Source organism: Pseudophryne corroboree, chromosome 4 (genome assembly GCF_028390025.1).
Source record: "Pseudophryne corroboree isolate aPseCor3 chromosome 4, aPseCor3.hap2, whole genome shotgun sequence".
NCBI lineage: Eukaryota > Metazoa > Chordata > Amphibia > Anura > Myobatrachidae > Pseudophryne > Pseudophryne corroboree.
In genome coordinates this window covers 899,557,862-899,575,619 of record NC_086447.1, presented here as the reverse complement: position 1 = coordinate 899,575,619, position 17,758 = coordinate 899,557,862, and the positions used below count along the sequence as shown (strand labels likewise).

The following is a 17,758-nucleotide window of genomic DNA, read 5'->3' as shown; positions in this document are numbered from 1 at the left end:
ACAAGTCCCTTCTTAGCGGCAGAGGCCATAAGTCCTCTGTGAGCATCTCTTGAAGTTCCGGGTACCAAGTCCTTCTTGGCCAATCCGGAGCCATGAGTATAGTTCTTACTCCTCTACGTCTTATAATTCTCAGTACCTTAGGTATGAAAAGCAGAGGATGGAACACATACACCGACTGGTACACCCACGGTGTTACCAGAACGTCCACAGCTATTGCCTGAGGGTCTCTTAACCTGGCGCAATACCTGTCCCGTTTTTTGTTCAGACGGGACGCCATCATGTCCACCTTTGGTAATTCCCAACGGTTTACAATTATGTGGAAAACTTCCCCATGAAGTTCCCACTCTGCCGGGTGGAGGTCGTGCCTACTGAGGAAGTCTGCTTCCCAGTTTCCATTCCCGGAATGAAACACTGCTGACAGTGCTATCACATGATTTTCCGCCCAGCGAAAAGTCCTTGCAGTTTTTGCCACTGCCCTCCTGCTTCTTGTGCCGCCCTGTCTATTTACGTGGGCGACTGCCGTGATGTTTTATCCCACTGGATCAGTACCGGCTGACCTTGAAGCAGAGGTCTTGCTAAGCTTAGAGCATTATAAATTTACCCTTAGCTATAATTATGTGGAGAAAAATCTCCAGACTTGATCACACTCCCTGGAAATTTTTTCCTTGTGTGACTGCTCCCCAGCCTCTCGGGCTGGCCTCCGTGGTCACCAACATCCAAAACTGAATGCCGAATCTGCGGCCCTCTAGAAGATGAGCACTCTGTAACCACCACAGGAGAGACACCCTTGTCCTTGGATATAGGGTTATCCGCTGATGCATCTGAAGATGCGATCCGGACCATTTGTCCAGCAGATCCCACTGAAAAGTTCTTGCATGAAATCTGCCGACTGGAATTGCTTCGAAGGAAGTCACCATTTTTTTTACCATGGCCCTTGTGCAATGATGCACTGATTTTAGGAGGTTCCTGACTAGCTCGGATAACTCCCTGGCTTTCTCTTCCGGGAGAAACACCTTTTTCTGGACTGTGTCCAGAATCATCCCTAAGCACAGGAGACTTGTTGTCGGGATCAGCTGCGATTTTGGAATATTTAGAATCCACCCCTGCTGTTGTAACAGTATCCGAGATAGTGCTACTCCGACCTCCAACTGTTCCCTGGACTTTGCCCTTATCAGGAGATCGTCCAAGTAAGGGATAATTAAGACGCCTTTTCTTCGAAGAAGAACCATCATTTCGGCCATTACCTTGGTAAAGACCCGGGGTGCCGTAGACAATCCAAACGGCAGCGTCTGAAACTGATAGTGACAGTTCTGTACCACGAACCTGAGGTACCCTTAGTGATAAGGGCAAATTTGGGACATGGAGGTAAGCATCCCTGATGTCTCGGGACACCAGATAGTCCCCTTCTTCCCGGTTCGTTATCACTGCTCTGAGTGACTCCATCTTGATTTGAACCTTTGCAAGTGTTCAAATTTTTTTAGATTTAGAATAGGTCTCACCTAGCCTTCTGGCTTCAGTACCACAATATTGTGTGGAATAATACCCCTTTTCTTGTTGTAGGAGGGGTAATTTAATTATCACCTGCTGGGAATACAGCTCGTGAATTTTTTTTTTTTTTTTTTTTTTTTCCATACTGCCTCCTTGTCGGAGGGAGACCTTGGTAAAGCAGACTTCAGGAGCCTGCGCAGGGGAAACGTCTCGACATTCCAAACTGTACCCCTGGGATACTACTTGTAGGATCCAGGGGTCCTGTACGGTCTCAGCGTCATGCTGAGAGCTTGTCAGAAGCGGTGGAACGCTTCTGTTCCTGGGAATGGGCTGCCTGCTGCAGTCTTCTTCCCTTTCCTCTATCCCTGGGCAGATATGACTCTTATAGGGACGAAAGGACTGAAGCTGAAAAGACGGTGTCTTTTTCTGCAGAGATGTGACTTAGGGTAAAAACGGTGGATTTTCCAGCAGTTGCCGTGGCCACCAGGTCCGATGGACCGACCCCAAATAACTCCTCTTCCTTTAGACGGCAATACACCTTTGTGCCGTTTGGAATCTTCTGGCAGATATGGACATCGCACTTACTCTTGATGCCAGAGTGCAAATATCCCTCTGTGCATCTCGCATATATAGAAATACATCCTTTAAATGCTCTATAGTCAATAAAATACTGTCCCTGTCAAGGGTATCAATATTTTTAGTCAGGGAATCCGACCAAGCCACCCCAGCTCTGCACATCCAGGCTGAGGCGATAGCTGGTCGCAGTATAACACCAGTATGTGTGTTTATACTTTTTATGATATTTTTCCAGCCTCCTGTCAGCTGGCTCCTTGAGGACGGCCCTATCTATAGACGGTACCGCCACTTGTTCTGATAAGCGTGTGAGCGCCTTATCCACCCTAAGGGGTGTTTTCTGGCGGGAAAGGGTATACCGCCCATATTTTCTATCGGGGGGAACCCACGCATCATCACACACTTCATTTAATTTATCTGATTCAGGAAAAACTACGGTAGTTTTTTCACATCCCACATAATACCCTCTTTTGTGGTACTTGTAGTATCAGAAATATGTAACACCTCCTTCATTGCCCTTAACGTGTGGCCCTAATAAGGAATACGTTTGTTTATTCACCGTCGACACTGGATTCAGTGTCCCTGTCTGTGTCTGTGTCGACCGACTAAAGTAAACGGGCGTTTTAAAAACCCCTGACGGTGTTTTTGAGACGTCTGGACCGGTACTAATTGTTTGTCGGCCGTCTCATGTCGTCAACCGACCTTGGCGCGTGTTGACATTATCACGTAATTCCCTAAATAAGCCATCCATTCCGGTGTCGACTCCCTAGAGAGTGACATCACCATTACAGGCAATTGCTCCGCCTCCTCACCAACATCGTCCTCATACATGTCGACACACACGTACCGACACACAGCACACACACAGGGAATGCTCTGATAGAGGACAGGACCCACTAGCCCTTTGGAGAGACAGAGGGAGAGTTTGCCAGCACACACCAAAAACGCTATAATTATATAGGGACAACCTTATATAAGTGTTTTCCCTTATAGCATCTTTTTTATATATTTCTAACGCCAAATTAGTGCCCCCCCTCTCTGTTTTAACCCTGTTTCTGTAGTGCAGTGCAGGGGAGAGCCTGGGAGCCTTCCCTCCAGCCTTTCTGTGAGGGAAAATGGCACTGTGTGCTGAGGAGATAGGCCCCGCCCCTTTTTCGGCGGCCTCGTCTCCCGCTCTTAACGGATTCTGGCAGGGGTTAAATATCTCCATATAGCCCCCGGAGGCTATATGTGAGGTATTTTTAGCCAAAAAAGGTTTTCATTTGCCTCCCAGGGCGCCCCCCTCCCAGCGCCCTGCACCCTCAGTGACTGCCGTGTGAAGTGTGCTGAGAGGAAAATGGCGCACAGCTGCAGTGCTGTGCGCTACCTTAAGAAGACTGAGGAGTCTTCTGCCGCCGATTCTGGACCTCTTCTCGTTTCAGCATCTGCAAGGGGGCCGGCGGCGAGGCTCCGGTGACCATCCAGGCTGTACCTGTGATCGTCCCTCTGGAGCTAATGTCCAGTAGCCAAGAAGCCAATCCATCCTGCACGCAGGTGAGTTCACTTCTTCTCCCCTAAGTCCCTCGTTGCAGTGATCCTGTTGCCAGCAGGACTCACTGTAAAATAAAAAACCTAAGCTAAACTTTTCTAAGCAGCTCTTTAGGAGAGCCACCTAGATTGCACCCTTCTCGGCCGGGCACAAAAATCTAACTGAGGCTTGATGGAGGGTCATAGGGGGAGGAGCCAGTGCACACCACCTGATCCTAAAGCTTTACTTTTTGTGCCCTGTCTCCTGCGGAGCCGCTATTCCCCATGGTCCTTTCAGGAACCCCAGCATCCACTAGGACGATAGAGAAATTGTGATTATTCTTATCAGCGCAGTTGGTTTCCTTTGTGCTTACACTAGCAGATGACATGGCTCCCCAAATCAACACAGACTGTGGAAACTTCACACTGGACTTCAAGCATCTTGGATTGTGTGCCTCTCCATTCTTCCTCCATACTCTGGGACCTTGGTTTCCAAATGAGATGCAAAATTTGCTCTCATCAGAAAAGCGGACTTTGGACCACTGAGCAACAGATCAGTTCTTTTTTTCTTTAGCCCAGGTAAGACGCTTCTGACGTTGTTTGTTGTTCAGGAGCGGCTTGACAAGAGGAATACGACATTTGAAGCCCATGTCCAGGATCCGTCGGTGTGTGGTGGCTCTTGATGCACTAACTCCAGCCTCAGTCCACTCCTTGTGAAGCTCCCCCACACTCACCAGACCTGAACCCCGTAGTGAATCTATGGAGCATTGCCAAGAGAAAGATGAGAGACAAGAGACCGAACAATGCAGAAGAGCTGAAGGCCGCTATTGAACCATCCGGGTCTTCCATAACACCTCAGCAGTGCCACAGGCTGATAGAATCCATGCCACTCCGCATTGAGGCAGTAATTCATGCAAAAGGGGCCCAACCCAAGTACTGAGTACATATGCATGATTAGACTTTTCAGAGGGCTGACATTTCTGTATTTAAAATCCTTTTTTTATTGATTTTATGTAATATTCAAATTTTCTGAGATTTTGGATTTGGGGTTTTCTTAAGCTGTAAGCCATAATCATCAAAATTATAACAAATAAAGGCTTGAAATATCTCACTTTGAATGTAATGAGTCTATATAATATATTAGTTTCACCTTTTAAGTTGAATTAATGAAATAAATGAACTTTTGCACGATATTTCATGTTTACTTAGGCAACCAGGGACGATGATGATGCTCGGCAACCAGCGGGAACCGTCGGCCTCAGCAGCCGGAAGACGCGGCATCCAACCAGGATCAGCGATCGAGACAAGCCGCCCGGCGGCTTTTAACAGTCGCACACAAATGTACAAATGTCACACACCACATTGTCAGTGTTATCTAGCAGAGCGTTATTTAATTGTTCCCAGTTTGAGAAAGACACTCGGCGTGGCCCAGTAGCACGGGACCTGCAGCAGTGAGAGGGGCTATTTGCCGTGACTTGAGCAACCGTGTATTAGGACGCACAATGGCCAATTACCAGCGCATCACTATGCTGCTAAAATTACTTTTCTTGCTGTCTTATTAGAACCTTCTGGAGTCTGGGGGTCATTCCGAGTTGATCGCTAGCTGCCGTTGTTTGCTGCGCAGCTAAAAATCGGCATTTCTGCGCATGCGTATGGCCTGCAGTGCGCACGCGCAACATACTTTCACAAAAAACTATGCAGTTTCACACAAGGTCGAGCGACTCTTTTCAGTCGCTCTGCTGATCGGTGAGTGATTGACAGGAATGGGGCATTTCTGGGAGGTAACTGAACGTTTTCCGGGAGTGTGCTAAAAAAACGCAGGCGTGTCAGGTAAAAATGCAGGCGTGCCTGGGAAAACCAGGGAGTGGCTGGCCAAACGCAGGGCATGTTCGTGACGTCAAATCCGGAACTAAATAGTTTGAAGTGATCGCAAGGTAGGAGTAGGTCTGGAGCTACTCAGAAACTGCATGAAAATATTTTTGAGCAGTTCTGCGAACCTTTCGGTCGCACTTCTGCTAAGCTAAGATACACTCCCAGAGGGCGGCGGCTTAGCATGTGCACTGCTGCTAAAAGCAGCTAGCAAGCGAACAACTCGGAATGAGGGCCTCTATTCACAAAAAGGAATTAGATAATGATGTCCCAGCCCTTGCATATTAATATAGCTTCAACACTTTGTTATTAGAACAAACAGAGAACTAGGTCAGGTTATGCAGCCATCTCCTGGCTGGCATATATATATATATATATATATTGTTAGTGGGATCCACCCAATAATTTACATTAAAGTCGCTGGATAATTTTCATGCTTCAGGAATGGATTTATAGCTTCCAAATTAGAGCCTTAATGAAGTTCTGTGCCAATGTTTCTGTGAAGCGATCAGCACAGTATTCTGTGCACTAGCTGTAGATGTACTGAGGAGAGAACTATTGGGGTCTATTCATGAAGTAGTGTTAAGAGTGGAGAAGTGAGCCTGTGGAGAAGTTGACCATGGCAACCAATCAGCATTGAAGTAACATTTATAATTTGCATACTATAAAATTAAACAGAGCAGCTGATTGGTTGCCGTGGGCATCTTCTCCACTGGCTCACTTCTCCACACTTTTCACTGCTTCATGAATAGACCTATGAACCTCCTAACAGGTAATCACCATTGTACCAATGTTCCACCGTCAGATAACAATATTTGTGCCTTGTGTTGGCCCTGCTGCAACTTTTACCAAGTCATTTGCGTCAGATTTCTGTCTTCCCTCGATGCATTGTTTTCAGCATGAAATTGTCATACGAGGTGACAAATTCAGATATACAGTACAGGAGCTGTTTATTTTGGTTGGATGAAGGCATGGGTCTGCTGTGCCCTCTTCATGGTATACAACTGTATACTTACAGTAGCTTTGTGATGTATCCAGAAGTCAAACTAGAAACTTAAATGTAGCAGTACGTAAAATGTGAGCAAATGAATTGTGATCATTTTACAATGGCAGCAGTATAACGGCCCACTATGACCGCTGGATGTATCCAAGGGCAAGAATAAAATAAATAACCGTACCTGATGATATAAAGATATGGATGAAACTCACAGAAGATGAAGCATTGCATTGGCAAACATGTACAAATTAGAAGTTAAAAGTTGTGCGAAGGTGGAATATGACTTAATGACTTATGAGCAATCGACAAAGGACAGCAACATAGATAATCCAGGTAAGGAATATGAAGGAGTACTCACGTTCCAAAGTGGCTGAGGAAGGCAGCTATGTACTCCCTTCTTTTGTGGTACCCCTGAATCACATACTGCACCTGAAAACCGACCAAAATAGAAACGTCACCACCCACAAGAAAGGACACCTGGGCTCCCTCACTTTATTGTGTATTTAGGTGGTCATTCCGAGTTGATTGCTCTCTAGCAGTTTGTAGCAGCCGTGCAAACGCTATGCCGCCGCCCATTGGGAGTGTATTTTAGCTTAGCAGAAGTGCAAACGATTGTAACGCAGAGCGGCTACAAAATAATTTTGTGCAGTTTCAGAGTAGCTCCAGACCTACTCAGCGCTCACAATCACGTCAGACTATTCAGTTCCGGATTTGACGTCACAAACAAATCCTGCGTTCGCCCAGCCACGCCTGCGTTTCTCCTGGCACGCCTGAGATTTTCCGAACACTCCCTGAAAACGGTCACTTACCACCCAGAAATGCCCACTTCATGTCAATCACTCTGCGGCAGCTAGTGCGACTGAAAAGCATAGCTAGACCCTGTGTGAAACGACATTGTTCGTTGTAATAGTACGTTGCGCGTGCGCACTGCGCCGCATACGCAGAAATTACGTTTTTTAGCCTCATCGCTGCACAGCGAACGAATGCAGCTAGCGATCAACTCGGAATGACCACCTTAGAGTCCGATACTGCACTATTTTCAGCACTTTTCTTTTCACTGCAAATTGCTCAAAGGAAGTCAAGATTGCTGCAGAAGCAAAGGGAAGGAGTCACATGCGTCTGATTCAGAGGGAGGAGAAAAGCAAAAAAAAACAAGTAACTTTGTATATGGACAAACCACGCTGCACTGCAAAGGGTGCAAATCCATGTATTATTTTTGCATGCAGGGTAAATACTGACTGCTTTTGCATGTAGCCCAAAAATACTGGGCAACTTTATTAGTACATTGCAATTTAGATTTGGACACGCCCCATCCAAACCTATACTCTCTCTACACGTTACATCTGCCCCACCTGCAGTACAGCATGGCGTTACTAAGGTGCAAAGTTACCTGCTCCTTTTTGCTTTACTCTAAGTTCAGAAAGAGCCCCACAATGTGGACTAACACCTGCTATATTGTGGCAGGGAACATTATATATGAATCATTCACATGTCCCTGTCTTGGCTAAAGTGATGCTTTTTTTTTTTTTTTTAGAAGTTCTCCTAGATCTTGGCCAGCCATTGGAAAGGAAAGACCATGTAATGTGTTTGTGCTGGCGTCAGGGTGCTGGATTTCTTCATCTGCACAGAGATTTTACAGAATAAATTACAGCTGTAAAGAGGCCGCACCGACAAGTGGACCAAACAAGCAATTTCCCAGCTTGTAGAAATCTGCTGGATGATGGAGACCAGCGGTTTCCTGGCTGTAATTATAGAACTGCGGCACTTCGCCAGGAGAGCCCGGCGGCGCTGTGCACCCACCCACTACACTAAGCATATCCGGGTTGCGGACTAGCGCCAGATAAGTGTGCGCCTCCTCGGGATTGGTGGGACTGGAGCACCCTGCCTGGAGCTGTATCTCTTGTGGCTAGGTTACGTGACTTTGCATAAAGTTACTGCCGTTTCCACTTGGACTTCAGCAGAAAACAAACTTCTCATTTCATTTAGGAGAAAATAGAAAAATGCTGTTTTCATTTCCGTAGATCCATGTTTGTACTTAGGGGGTCATTCCGAGTTGTTCGCTCGCTAGCAGTTTTTAGCAGCCGTACAAATGCTATGCCGCCGCCCACTGGGAGTGTATTTTAGCTTAGCAGAAGTGCGAACGAAAGGATCGCAGAGCGGCGGCAAATTTTTTTTGTGCAGTTTCTGAGTAGCTCAAAGCCTACTCAGCGCTTGCGATCACTTCAGACTGTTCATTTCCTGTTTTGACATCACAAACACGCCCTGCGTGCGCCCAGCAACGCTTGCGTTTTTCCTGGCACGCCTGCGTTTTTTCGAACACTCCCTGAAAACGGTCAGCTGACACCCAGAAACGCCCTCTTCATGTCAATCATTGTGCGGCCAGTAGTGTGACTGAAAAGCTTCGCTAGACCTTGTGTGAAACTACATAGTTCGTTGTAATAGTACGTCGCGCGTGCGCATTGTGCCGCAAACGCATGCGCAGAAGTGCCATTTTTTTGCCTCATCGCTGCACAGCGAACGAATGCAGCTAGCGATCAACTCGGAATGACCACCAAAGTTACTGCCGTTTCCACTTGGACTTCAGCAGAAAACAAAATTCTCATTTCATTTAGGAGAAAATAAAAAATGCTGTTTTCATTTCCGTAGATCCGTGTTTCTACTTAGTTTTATGTGACATGCAACTTTCGCATTTATTAATAACATGAAATAAATATACATGCTCGTTACACCCAACATAAATCTGGGACGTGCTAGTGATGTGCAGCTGTATGCATCTCGAGCTGCGTCTGGCTGAGCATACGGTATGTGCATTATGCACTATTGCATGCGTGCTTATTTTCCTGCTTACGTCTGGGGCTCAGTGCTATGTACCAAGGCCCCTGGGAGTGCAAAATGATCCTGCGGGCCAGCGGCGAAAAGGGAACGGGGTTAGTGGTGAGTAACATACACTATCTGGCTGGGTGGGAGAAGGTTTTAAATAAAGACAAATATGTTTTCAATAGCGGCTCTTTAATAATGACAATCACATCCCTACTGCATAGGTTGAATTTAGCCCTTGTGGGCTCTGACGTTACTGCTTTGTAAGAGAACAGGAGAACAGATGAAGGAATGAAATGTTTTTGTGAATTTCTCCTTTAAATATAAAGCACACAGAATGATATGTATCTGTCTCTTGCAGAAAGTAATCTGTGCCCTTTAGTAATATTTGCCCCCAGATTGAGAATGTATGGCAGATGTTCTCAAGGCTCCCCAACAGTCCAGGTTTTAAGTTTATCCATATTTGGCCACAAGTGACTTAGGGGGTCATTCCGACCTGTTCGCATGCTGCCTTTTTTCGCAGCGCAGCGATCAGGTCACTACTGCGCATGCACCGCAATGCGCAGGCGCGTCGTACGGGTACAAAGCGGATCGTTGCTGAGCGATGGATTTAATGAAGAATCCATTCGCACAGCTGATCGCAAGGAGATTGACAGGAAGAAGGCGTTTGTGGGTGTCAACTGACCGTTTTCTGGGAGTGTTTGGGAAAATGCAGGCGTGTCCAAGCGTTTGCAGGGCCGGTGTCTGACGTCAATTCTGGGACCAGACAGGCTGAAATGATCGCAGCGGCTGAGTAAGTTCAGATCTACTCAGAAACTGCACAATATGTTTTTGCAGAGCTCGGCTGCACATGCGATCGCACACTTGCAAAGCGAAAATACACTCCCCTATAGGCGGCGACTATCTGATCGCAGCGCTGCAAAAAGTAGCTAGCGAGCGATCAACTCGGAATGACCCCCTTAACCTCAGTCAATTTGATTTGACCATCTGTGCTAAATCAGGGATATACCTAAAACCTGGACCGTTGGGGTGCCTTGAGAAATGCGTTTGAGAACCTCTGCTGTATGGTACATACCTTATTTGTTAGCAATTGGCAGACTTGAGGGACGTAATCTATGAGGCATCCAGCGTTCGGGAACGCGGGGATGAGGAGAGCCGACGCCCCACCAAGGGCACTGAAATGACAGAAGATTATGTCCATATTATGAAATATATTGCACATCCATATGATCAATTCTCATCGTTCAGCAGAGCTATTCCTCTAAATAACCAGCCTTATCTGCAGGGGACTGGATTATTTGTGGACTCTAGAGTTCTAGAGCAGGTTGGAGTTTTGGGATCCAGTATCAAATCTGCAGGACAATGTGATCCAGTATCTAATCTGCAAAAGTATGTGATCCAGCATCTAATCTGCTGGACTATGTGATCCAGTATTGAATCTGCAGGACTATGTGATCCAGCATCGAATCTGCAGGACTATGTGATCCAGCATCTGTTCTGCAGGGCTATGTGATCCAGCATCTATTCTGCAGGACTATGTGATCCAGCATCTATTCTGCAGGACTATGTGATCCAGCATCTATTCTGCAGGACTATGTGATCCAGCATCTAATCTGCAGGACTATGTGATCCAGCATCTAATCTGCAATACTATGTGATCCAGTATTGAATCTGCAGGACTATGTGATCCAGCATCTAATCTGCAGGACTATGTGATCCAGCATCTAATCTGCAATACTATGTGATAAAGCATCTGTTCTGTAGGACTATGTGATCTGGCATCTAATCTGCAGGACTATGTGATCCAGTATTGAATCTGCAGGACTATTTGATCCAGCATCGAATCTGCAGGACTAAGTGATCCAGCATCTAATCTGCAGGACTATGTGATCCAGCATCTAATCTGCAGGACTATGTGATCCAGCATCTAATCTGCAGGTCTATGTGATCCAGCATCTAATCTACAATACTATGTGATACAAAATCTATTCTGCAGGACTATGTGATCCAGCATCTATTCTGTAGGATTATGTGATCCAGCATCTATTCTGTAGGATTATGTGATCCAGCATCTATTCTGCAGTACTATGTGATCCAGCATCTAATCTACAATACTATGTGATCCAGCATCTAATCTGCAGGACTATGTGATCCAGTATTTAATCTGCAGGACTATGTGATCCAGCATCGAATCTTCAAGACTATGTGATCCAGCATCTAATCTGCAGGACTATGTGATCCAGCATCTATTCTGTAGGACTATGTGATCCAGCATCTATTCTGTAGGATTATGTGATCCAGCATCTATTCTGTAGGACTATGTGATCCAGCATCTATTCTGTAGGACTATGTGATAGAACATCTAATCTACAGGGCAATATGATCCAGCGTGTAAACAAGTTATTGCATGAATGGTAATGGTAGCCCAGAAGATTACTAGAACTCTCTAACGCAAAATTACCTCTTACGGATGTAGATGGCTCGAACTTCCAAGTACCCTGCACTTGCTAATATGTAGATTCATTCATTATTTCAGATGTTTGCATGATCCAGAAAATGTAACCCATAAACTATACTACCCTGTAACTCCTCTAATCCCAACGTTTATATATCAGAGGGGTGTGGTATAGAAGGTCTACAGTGTCTAGATAGACAGTCATTAGGTAGACTACATATGATCGACATGCATTAGGTCAACAGGGCAAGTGGTCGACAGGGTCAAAAAGTCGACAATAGCCAATGCAAAAAAAATTTTTTTGTTGTTTGTTGGGTGTAATTTTTTTCTTAACGTTTCACCATATGTGACGACAATCAGTTGAAACGTGTCCCCTTGAGGGCTCGCCTCACTTTGGGCAGTTACTATTCCAAATCGTAGTCCATGTGGATAGTAAATTAAGCAAAATTTAGGAAAACATCTAACCACCCCCTAAAAAACTTGTGTCAACCAGGGTCATGTCAACCTTTTGAACCTGTTGACCTCTTATGCATGTCGACTTGTTATCTGTCTACCGAATGCATGTCGACCATATGGTGTCCATCTACTGACTATCAACATAGACACTGCCGACCTATCATCCTGGATGCCATAGCAGAGAGCATCCCCCGGGATTATATTAGGGTACATCTGCATTCATTCAGGTATTTATTAATTTATGCCAGGAAATAGCATTACTACAGTACAGCAACAGACATTTCTAGGGAAAACTAAGGGAGATATTTATCAAACCTTCCAAAGAGGACACTTAGTAACTAAGGTTGAAAAAAGACAATTGGCCATCGAGTTAAACCTATTTGTGGTCTCCTATGCAGTTTTATTATAGGACTAGTTATTTTTATGTTAGGACTAGTTATATTACCTATAATGCGTGCCTACGCACCATAACCCTGAATATCTTTATCCAATAGGAATTTATCTAACGCATTCTTAAAGGTGTTGACTGAGTCCACAGTTACTACTCTCTTAGGCAGGGAATTCCAAACACGTATTGTCCTTACTGTGAAAAAACCTCAATGTGCGGAAACTCCTCTCCTCTAACCTAAGCGAGCGACCACGTGTTCTCTGTGATGATCTTATAGAAAACAGGTCCCTCCCAAGCTCTGTGTATTGACCCCTTATATATTTGTAGATGTTGATCATGTCCCCTCTTAGTCTCCTCTTTTCCAATGTAAACATGCCTAGCCTTGCAAGCTTTTCCTCGTATTCCAGCGTCTCCATGCCCTTGATTAGTTTGGTCGCCCGCCTCTGAACCTTTTCTAGCTCCAGGATATCCTTTTTGTAATATGGTGCCCAAAATTGCACATAGTATTCAAGATGAGGCCTCACTAGTGATTTATATAATGGGAGTATAATACTCTCGTCCCTTGCATCAATTCCCCGTTTTATGCATGCTAATTTCTTATTAGCCTTCTTTGCTGTACTCCTACTTTGGGTACTGCTGCTTAATTTGTTATCTATGTGAACCCTTAAGTCTTTTTCCAGTACAGAATCCCCTAATATTACCCCATTTAGTATGTAGGTGTTATTTTTGGTCTTTCCCCCACAGTGCATTACCTTACACTTGTCTGTGTTGAATTTCATTCTCCATTTTGCTGCCCATGCTTCCAGTTTAGTTAAGTCGTTCTGAAGAGACTCAGCATCCCCCTCCATATTTATAACCTTACACAATTTGGTATCGTCTGCGAAAATTAATGCCATGCTCTCTAGACCTACTGTTAGGTCGTTGCTGAAAATGTTGAACAAAAGTGGTCCAAGTACAGACCCTTGTGGCACACCACTTAGTACTTTAGTTCAATTTGAAAATGATCCATTGACCACAACGCGCTGCTCCCTATTATATAACCAATTACTGACCCAAGTGCATATTGTGCTCCCTAGCCCTATTTCTTGTAGCTTGTAGATAAGACGCATGTGTGGTACAGTGTCGAAAGCTTTGGCAAAGTCTAAAAAGATTATATCCACCTCCTTACCCTGATCCAGGTTTGCACTTACTGTTTCATAAAAGCCAAGTAAGTTGGTCTGACATGATCTGTCCTTCACAAATCCATGTTGGTTCCTTTTAATGACCTTATTTGCTTCAAAGAACTTTTGAATACTATACCTTAGAATACCTTCCAATACTTTCCCCACTATAGATGTAAGACTAACTGGTCTATAATTACATAGTTCAGCTTTGCTACCCTTTTTAAATATCGGCACTACCTCCGCTATACGCCAGTCTTTGGGAACCATACCCGATTTAACCGAATCCATGAAGATCAAAAATAGAGGTCTTGCTAGTTCAGCTAAGAACCCTCGGGTGAATTCCATCGGGACCAGGTGACTTATTAATCTTTAACTTTTTTAATCGGTCACAGACTACCTCCTCACATAAATAAGCATTTAGCAGTGGAACATTGGGGGTCATTCCGAGTTGTTCGCTCGTTATTTTTTTCTCGCAACGGAGCGATTAGTCGCTAATGCGCATGCGCAATGTCCGCAGTGCGACTGCGCCAAGTAAATTTGCTATGCAGTTAGGAATTTTACTCACGGCATTACGAGGTTTTTTCTTCGTTCTGGTGATCGGAGTGTGATTGACAGGAAGTGGGTGTTTCTGGGCGGAAACTGGACGTTTTACGGGTGTGTGCAAAAAAACGCTACCGTTTCTGGGAAAAACGCGGGAGTGGCTGGAGAAACGGAGGAGTGTCTGGGCGAACGCTGGGTGTATTTGTGACGTCAAACCAGGAACGAAACTGACTGAACTGATCGCAGATGCCGAGTAAGTTTGAAGCTACTCAGAAACTGCTAAGAAGTGTCTATTCGCAATTCTGCTAATCTTTCGTTCGCAATTTTGATAAGCTAAGATTCACTCCCAGTAGGCGGCGGCTTAGCGTGTGCAAAGCTGCTAAAAGCAGCTTGCGAGCGAACAACTCGGAATGACCCCCATTATCTTTGTTGAGATTTTGTGTTAGACCCAGCATTTGGTCCTCTCTGGTAAATACTGTTGAAAAACACTTGTTTAGTTTGTATGCTATGTCATTATCATTTTTGATTAAGACTCCCCTTTTGTCCTTTAAAGGGCCTATACTCTCCTTCTTTGCTACTAGTTTTTCAGTTTCTACTTTACCCACAGTAACCAATTGGATTCTAGCTAAAATGAATCTAGCACATGCTATAAAATGATAACCAGAATCCGATTGGTTACTGTATGTTAAATCTCCACTTGACCGTTTTTTGTTTAGATGGTTTAATAAATGTACTCTTTCACGCATGCCTTGTGATGTGCAACACAAATCTGCCCCCCCACAGCAATGTTCTAATGTGTCTTTGCTGGGAGCATAGGGGCTGATTCGTTTTCGCACAGCAGCGATCAGGTCTGAAATGCGCGACCCGGGCAGCGACGAGTAGCTGGTGTTACTCTTCAAGTACAAAAGCACCGCCGCTGTGCAATGCTTTTGTACTTGTGCGACGGGGTAGGGCCTGACCTGCGGGGCTGACTAGCCCTGTGTTGGGCGTCCCCCCCCCCCCGCATGTCAGTGTGCCTGATCGTAGCTGTGCTAAATTTCACACATCTACGATCAGGTCTGAATTAGCCCCACAGTGCACAGGCGTCTGTATGTTGCCGATATACGGTCTTATGTCGGCATGGACCAGAGAGCCTGCGCATGGCCAAACAAAAATGCCGCAACCTCTATGTTGGGCCACCCATGTCCAGTAACATTTTATATCAAATCCGTACTGTGAATGTATGTGACGAGCCGGTTGGGCAAGCACAGAACTTTGTTCTAGAGATGTACGGGTTCGGATGTACCAGGATCTCAAAACGGCATCTAACTGGCTCTCGGATATCACATGTTTTGGATAACCAATAAAAAAGAAGCAGACAAATCCGAACTCGCTTTCATTTTGTAGTTAAGAACCGAGTAAATCCGAACCTTCGCATCTCTACTTTGTTCTGAAGACTGCTGCCAGTGAGGACAAGGTCAAGGTGACGTTATGCTTTTATCAAGCATAAATTAACTCGACATCGCAATCTCCATACCTGAGTGCAGGTACGCGATGCTGGCCTTTATCCAGTATACAGGGCTGCGGGGTAATCTCAGATTCCTCCGCGGAAACCCCGTTGATAAATACGAAAAAGCTGTGAAAACATTTTACCTCAGAGAAGGGAGTAACAGGGTAACGAAAGCATAATAAACAGACCCCTAAAGCAGCTCAGATGTAGGAATGCGCCATTTTACTAAAGATGATGAGAGAATCATGATCAGGAAAGAGGAACACGCTCCACTTTCTCCCATCCTAGCTCTGTCCTCAGCCTTAATCCAATGCAGAGGCATCTTTCCATGGGAAACAATGGCCCTTATACAAGGTTCCATCTGACTTCAATTTATTTGTTATAAACGGAAAAAAGATGAGTGAATTTAAATGTGGTCTGAGCAGAAGCTCTTGTGTAATGCAGAAACAGCGTTTCCCATTGACAATAATGTTTAATTACTAAGGTTTCCGCAAAGCAGCGTGCAGAAGTGCGTCAGAGTGCGGCAGACATGGTGGCTTCACTCCAGGTTTGGGGCAGTCCACTACAGGTCGTGGCTCTCTGGAATGGTGCGTAATGACTGATCATCAGTAGAAACACTAGGAGAGGTTAATTCGGTCGCACGATGCCGTGATAAACGCGAATGCCCGATCCCGCATCACTTTGTAAGTATTTATAAGGGGGTGGGGGAGGTGAGATCTGTCAAACCGTCTTTAGATTACAAAAGGAAGCGTTGTCTAGCTATCATTTTATTAAATGTATTAGGTAAATTACAGAACAGAATTTAGAAAGTCTGGTAAATATCCCCCTTATTGCATTATTGTGTCATGTATAAAAGCAATCCCTTGAAATTGGTATTACCAGCCAATCAGCTCCTAACTGCATTATTACAGGCTGTGCTAGAAAAATGACAGTAAGGAGCTGGTTGGTTGGTTGGCACTTCATCTCCGCCCACTTTCTCTCTCTCCAAGGCTTAGGGCCTAATTCAGACTGGATCGCTGCAGTGGCAGCGATCACAGTCTGAAGCCCTTTGCAGAGAGCGCAGCGCAGTGGCCGCACTGTGCGTGCGCACCCCGGGAGCCCATTGAGATGCTAACAGCATCTCAAGGCTGTGATTGCCTCTGCCTGATTGACAGGCAGAGGCGGTCATGGGGCGGGAGGGGGCGTGGCAATGGTGTTAGAACACCGTTAACAAGGCGCGGTTCGGACAACTCAGGCGTCACCAGACCGTTGCGGGGGTGGGCCACAGTGGCTGCATGCCTCCTTCCAGCGCAGCTAGGCTGCGCAAGGATGGGAGCTACTCGCCCGGTGCAAAAGCATTGCCACTGTACAATGCTTTTGCACCCTTGCGGGGGTGAAGGTGGCGGGGGCTGACATGCGGGGCGGACTAGCCCTATGCTGGCACATCTACGATCAGATCTGAATTAGCCATTAGCCCCTTAGTACATAGACCCCAACAGCTGATATTTCCTTTTACATACAAAAAGTTCACGGACTGAAAAATAACAGCAGCATGAAATGCAGAAATTTGGGGCATTTCCCTTTAATTCTTCCAAATCACTGAAGCCCATAAATTATTTCTGACCCACAAATGAGCAAAAGAGCCAAGTGGAGTTCTAGGACATCTTGCTGGCCGGGTGTCATTATTCAGTACGACATCAGTATTTACAAACACGTCTTACTCTCAGGTGTCAGCGTGACATGTACCCGAGCAGGGTCGCTGTGTCTCCCAGCATGTGCTGATCACTGCCAGATTGCCTCACGCTGCTGTGTGTGTGTGCACAAAACAGTCCTGTTCTAGAGCGGTGTGTGGGGATTCCGTACCAGAGACAGTATACGTTACTGACATTGGTTATATGCTGAGCCATAACGGGACATCATAACTTGTGTCTGACGTTCCAGAGCCATCATTCCACAATGCAAAGCGATATTACAGAAGCCAGTTCCCAAATGTCCTAGCAGGAACGTCCGGCACTTTTCAAGACGTCTCTGATATTGT

The 17,758-nt window shown here is 45.5% G+C and overlaps 1 protein-coding gene and 1 long non-coding RNA gene across 4 annotated transcripts in view; one reads left to right on the top strand and one right to left on the bottom strand.

Moving 5' to 3' along the window:
- Positions 1 to 9,041, top strand: part of LOC134910638 (uncharacterized) — an 85,890-nt gene extending 76,849 nt beyond the window's left edge. Inside the window, exons 2-3 of the long non-coding RNA XR_010176250.1 lie at positions 4,777 to 4,908; positions 7,968 to 9,041. This is a non-coding gene — a long non-coding RNA (uncharacterized LOC134910638). The remainder of the gene's footprint in view (positions 1 to 4,776; positions 4,909 to 7,967) is intronic.
- The window catches only part of BABAM2 (BRISC and BRCA1 A complex member 2), a 462,713-nt gene that overhangs the window by 104,376 nt on the left and 340,579 nt on the right, over positions 1 to 17,758 (bottom strand). For all 3 annotated transcript variants that reach the window (XM_063918901.1, XM_063918900.1, XM_063918902.1), the window contains 2 exons: positions 10,326 to 10,425; positions 6,792 to 6,862 (listed from right to left, as the gene is read on the bottom strand). In XM_063918901.1, the coding sequence (XP_063774971.1) occupies positions 6,792 to 6,862; positions 10,326 to 10,425 (171 nt within the window). The remainder of the gene's footprint in view (positions 1 to 6,791; positions 6,863 to 10,325; positions 10,426 to 17,758) is intronic.